Genomic DNA, 6,000 nt, shown 5'->3' on the forward strand with positions numbered 1-6,000 from the left:
AAAGCCCATTCTAAACAAATGCTCCAAACATTTATCAAACCAAATCTATGTATCATTCACTGCCAGATCATGTCTGCTGTGCTTACACACATACTTCAATCAGTTAGATATCATATTTGATTTCAGTTTAATCGTTCGTCAGTGTAGGGATTTCAACTGACAATAACTTTCACTGCAGAGACAGTGTCCAACCATTGACACGCTGAGGTAACTGTGGCGTAATGCTATTCAAATTCGAATTTGAAATGAAAACTGTTAGGCATCAGGTCGCTGAGATCCACTGGTGTTGTGCTTGCATCCACACACTCATTTGTCACGTCCACAGTCAGCTGCCTAACATTCTTCTGCACTGTCTTCTTTGTAGTCCACACGCTCCTGGACCACCCCTTCATCATCGGCACTGTGCTGCTAACCACACCCCAGACCCTCCACACTGCATCTGGTGTGAGAGACCCAGTCAAACAGAAAACCAATGTCACCACAAGTGGCGCTACCTGAAGGAGGGCAGGCAACCAAAGGCTGAAGACAGACAACCAGCAACAACTAAGGGGAGACGACTGACAATACATGCGGTCAACAAGCAGCATGTCTCTGCCAACACACGCCTACCCCCTGCAAACAGCATCTGCAACCCAAACTGCCACCAGAACAGCTGCGCAGACTTCAGCTTGCTGAACCCACCATTGGGCCAGCCCTGTCTGCATGACCAGCCACGCCAGCCCTCAGCTCCAACTGACAGAGCAATGTGCTGACCCAGCAGTATGACAGAGTGGTCTGCAGGAAGGGTGTCCTGCACTGAATGGTGATGGACCTTAAGTGTGGGGCGTCTAAGCAGCTGGTGCTTCCCAGCAAGCTCCTCCCTCAGATCCTGTCATCCATACACCACAGCACTGGTCACCAGAGCTTCCAGCAGGCTGCAGAAATGCTGCGGCCCCAGGTCTACTGGCCAGGCATGTACCGTGACCTGGAGCAACACCTCGCCAGTGGCCAGGCCTGCAGCAAAACAACTCAGCCTGCCTGCATCCAGACCCAGTCTGTGGTGGGAATCAGGTGAGCACCAAGACGACACAGACAGCACAGGCACCAACGCACACAGAGACACTTCAGCACCACACTTGATACACCACCTGCTGTCACGCCAACAGACCCGGCACCACTGCACTGCCAGGACAGCAAGGCGTCATACTCTGACACTGACAGTGACAGTGGTGTGTGGCTGCTCAGGCCCAGACCAAGACCCAGGACATTCCTTCTGCAGGTCACAGCAGAGCCACCTCCATTGTGTTAACACTGATGATAAACTTCTTGGAAACAAAGACAGATATTATACATTATTCGTGTTTTGTTGGGGGGGGCAGGGGGGGGGGGGGTTAACTTCATTCTTGCCTTTCCTATGTCCTATCATTGTCATATGGCCAAAGCAACACTACTGTTTTCACGTCATATCTGCAAAATTCATGTTTTTTGGGTGTTTTTTTCTTTTTAAAATTTCTTGTTGCTTAACCTGTGATCTTGCTTGTCACATGGTCTAAGCAATGCAAAGTATTTCTGTGAACATGCTAAAATATTCATGTTATAATCTATACTATTGTACATGTATGCTACTTTACATGTATATCTGACAGTGTTGATACATAGACTGATGGGCACAAAAGTGAATGCTTTCCAACTCCATATTTCATTAATCTTTTGGGACGCCTTCTCCATATAAACTTGTTCAAAGGTAAGTTAGGATGCATTTGACTAAGTTCAAACTAATAACATAACCTGGCTAATGCAACTTTGATTATAGAGGTTGAGCATTGTTCCTATGAATGTTGCGGTCACTCCAAATTTCACATTCTATCTGTTATCAGCTAAATAATCTCCCTTTACATGCTCCATAATTCTTGTTTGATGCTCATAAAAGTCTGCTCACAAGAATTACTTTTAATTCACCATTGTGGACAATGGACTTCAAAAGATGGGGGGAGATGTAGCCAAGTGCTCAGCTGGCTGCAAATAATGCTTCACAGACAAACCAGAGCAGACGCCTTTTTTGCAGTCAACCTACTCGTCTTCAACAACTCATGCACTTAGAAGCATATTTGATTTCAGTTTAATCATTTGTCAGTGTAGGGATTTCAACTGACACTAAGTTTCACTGCAGTGACAGTGTCCAACCATTGATATGCTGAGGTAACTGTGCCGTAACACTATTCAAATTTGAATTTGAAATGAAAGCTTTTAGGCATCAGGTCACTGAGATTCACTGGTGTTGTGCTTGCACCCACATATCATTTGTCATGCCCACAGTCGGCTGCCTAACATTCTACTGCACTGTCTTCTTCCTATCTTCTTTCTTTTAATATTGCAAAAAAAATTTAAATTTTTAAAAATTAAAGACCTTTCTGACTGGCCTCTATATGTCCATGGCCTTTGCGTGGATCTTTTATATCCTTTCACCTCCATACTCTAAAGAGATTAAGTAAATCAGTAATTATTTTCTAACCCCTTTATAATAGACCACTTGGTTCATGGTTACAAAAGTGGCGTCGCCGACAGGATATTGATCTGACAAGAAGGATCCCAAAAATATTCCTTTTAACTCTTTAATCCTCCAATCCTATCAAAATTCATGAATAAACAATCCCTTACCAGTTTTCTCTGTTACAATGAAATTGTTGAGTCAATTCCCGTCTTAAACTAATACCAATGATATAGTCGTAATCATCATGATAAGTCACTTTGACGATGAACAATATAGACAAGCCATTTTATTCAGTTGTTGTGGTATCAGTAAGACAGGCACTGTAACAGAAATTCAAAGTATGGACAGGTATGGAATAAAGATAAGCATGCGATACTTACCTATGGAGTCGTCCTCATCACCAAGTTGGTCGAGTCTAGTGAAGACAATGATCAAGTACTTGTTCATCTGGTCAGAAAATAGCTGTTTAATCTTCAGGTATGCATCATACTCCTCCTGAAAGAACACAAATATCTCTTTATCTCTGAATCTCTGTCTATCTGTCTGTCTATCTCTCCACCCCCCATCCCCCTACACCTCTCTCTCTCTCTCTCTCTCATTCTCTGCATCCTTTAAATCGGCTTTAGATTTTCTTTTTCAAGAACATGGAAGTTTCATTTCTGTCCATCTTTTCATTGTAACATGTTTATCACATGTGTATGTGTGTGCGATTCCGTTGGTGGTCTATTGATATTTTCTCTTTAGACTGATTACTGAGTTTTATGTTTGTTTTTCTTGTTTCCATGTTTTGTAATCACTTTTCTTTCTTCTTTCAATGTGTTTATACACACTTTGTGCCCCAGCACCGCATAAAAATCATGTTAATTGTTTATTTCATTTCCTGGAATAATGTAAATAAAACTCGTTTTTGCTTATCTATCGATCTATCTATCTATCTATCTATCTGTCTGTCTGACAGTCTCACTCCCCCACTCCCCACCCTCTCTCTCTCTCTCTCTCTCTCTCTCTCTCTCTCTCTCTCTCACAGTAAACCTCGTAATCTTGCACCAATAAAATTCACCACAGGTTGAGAGCATTTCATGGGTAATCTATGACAGCCAGAGAGAGTGGATGATGTTAATCACAGTGCAAAATTACACTGATATACATATATATCAGGTTACAGCTTCTTTCATTATTTTTTTTTAGATTTCTAAACTAACTCCTTAATTATTTCACTCTCTCACTTGCTCTTGCAGGCAGACTGATGGACAAAGAAAATGAACTCACATTAGTAAAACGTTCACTTTTGATAACAACGATGATCACGTGGGGTCCAGGTGCAGCAACAGCCACACTTTTCGCCACTTCCCTGTAGATCAGTTTTTCATCCAACTGGGTGTCACACAGGCCCGGGGTATCCGTCACCTGCAGTGCACGGTCATCGTCATTATTACAGACTCAGTTGAATAACAACCGAAATCTATTGTTTTGTTGTTGTTTTTTTCTGTTCCATTTTCATTGTCCCTGTTACTGTCTTTGTTCTCTTTTTAAAGTTGTTCTGGTCACGTATATCTGAGCATCATTATGAGCTGCTATTGGCATGCTCGGATCATCATCATCATTTCTGTCTCTCTGTATCCATGTTATGCTTTTGTTTCTTTTTTTTTTTTTCTTTTTTTTTTTTTTTTCCCCTGTCGTTATATTACTGTTAAAATGAGCTACTGTGCAAATCCGTGTGAATTATTCATACATACTGTATCCCCTTCAGAAGGGGCCATGGCCTATAGTGATAAAACTTTTCGAGTTCGAGCTTGAGTTTTCTCTCCATGTGTGTGTGTGTGTGTGTGTGTGTGTGTGTGTGTGTGTGTGTGTGTGTGTGTATTTGCTCATGGTGTATTGATTCAGTTTTGGTGCCCCATAATTTGTTACATTTTCTTTCTTCTTCTTTTTTTTAATAATTCGATGATGATTAATGACGATGGGTGTAATGATTAAGCTGCTGCGGGATCCATTTAGGTTTGAGACCTCTTGACAAGGCTACGTTCTCATCATGCATCGGTCATCAACCAGACTGAGAGATACAGACACCTACAGTGTTGGTCAAGAAATCTGAGCAACACTCCTAAAGACTCTGGCCTGTGTTGTCCAAGTCTTCCCTTTTGAGCCCATAGCACACTCAGCTCTGGGAATGAGCCAGCCACGAGCTGGAAAACAAATTGTGTTGGGGTTCGAACCTGTCTCCTCCCAGGCCTCAGTCAGTGACATTAACTTCAGTCAGTGTCAATAACCACTTCACCACGGCTGCTCACTGCTCCGTTAGATTGTGTTTGAGACACACTCCGTTACGTTGTTTGTTTTTATTTTTGCTGGGGGCCTGACAAATATGCACGTGTCATGGTCACTGCAATTACTCTCACAGACATACCTCCAGGACCATTTGAAACCGTTCCACTCTGTCCCAGGCACAATAAATTGTTTCTGACTGGAGTCCGCGACCAACGTTGAATCCTATCATTGGGTCTGTGTGTGCGCCAGGGGGTCTCTGCTCCCTCTGTTCGCCTGGTTTCGTCTTGGGAGCCTTCTTCCCCAGCAGAGCGTTGCCCAGAGAGCTCTTCCCTGCACCAGTCTTCCCCAGCATCACGATGCGTATAGCATCTCCATTTCCACCTTCGAGCAGAAACAATATTATACATTTTAGATGATTGTGAAAGGACGATGGTAAAGATTTCCAAACTTGAGCTCCAGCGCAATTAGAATTAATTCTTACGACTTTTAACCTATTTCCACCTATTGTACCCTAGCAAGGGGCATCCATTCATCTCCCTCTGTGAAAAGCAGCAATGTAATAATACAACTTTTAATACCGTGGTCTTGTTCCCGAATGGATTACGTAACTTCGGGAAATATTCCATTACGCGATAACCCTTCAACTTTATTTTCTCTGGAAAGAGCCAAATGCAACAAAAAAGAAAAATGAACCCAGAAAGAATCCAATAGGTTCAATAAGTCAAAGATTATGTTTTTATATACTAGATGTATGGTTTGCATAAGTTCGTACGAATATATATGTGAAAATGTATACGATGTCATGTCAACCGATGATTTTGACGGAACTTTAAATTTCCATGCACCTTTTGTCCAGAATGTTGGTGTAACCTGTAGGAGGACACTGGGGGTGACATAGACAAGGAAGTGATTACAAGGATTGGTGTACACTGCAAGGTCTTGTAGAAAATGCATATGATAGTGTGTGTGCGTGTGTGTATGTGTGTGTGTGTATATATATATATATATATATATATATATATACATGTGTGTGTGTGTGTGTGTGTGTGTGTGTGTGTGTGTGTGTGTGTGTGTGTGTGTGTGTGTTTTCAGCACACAAATGTGCTTCAACGCACGGGAAATTATTAAAGAATTCGATGTTGAAACACGTTTGGAAGTAGCTAGGTACATCACTTCACCCGGAAAGCAATGCACCAGATGCGGACAGCGATGAAGATGAAGGAGATACCAAAATTCCAATCAGTTCCAACTTCCTGCAGATG

General features: G+C 42.1%; 1 protein-coding gene across 1 annotated transcript in view; it reads right to left on the bottom strand.

Moving 5' to 3' along the window:
* The window catches only part of LOC143291723 (GTPase IMAP family member 8-like), a 48,685-nt gene that overhangs the window by 35,655 nt on the left and 7,030 nt on the right, over positions 1-6,000 (bottom strand). The window contains exons 3-5 of the mRNA XM_076601766.1: positions 4,878-5,119; positions 3,740-3,877; positions 2,851-2,965 (exon numbers count right to left, since the gene is read on the bottom strand). Of these exons, the coding sequence (XP_076457881.1) occupies positions 2,851-2,965; positions 3,740-3,877; positions 4,878-5,119 (495 nt within the window). The remainder of the gene's footprint in view (positions 1-2,850; positions 2,966-3,739; positions 3,878-4,877; positions 5,120-6,000) is intronic.

Source organism: Babylonia areolata, chromosome 17 (assembly GCF_041734735.1).
Source record: "Babylonia areolata isolate BAREFJ2019XMU chromosome 17, ASM4173473v1, whole genome shotgun sequence".
NCBI lineage: Eukaryota > Metazoa > Mollusca > Gastropoda > Neogastropoda > Buccinidae > Babylonia > Babylonia areolata.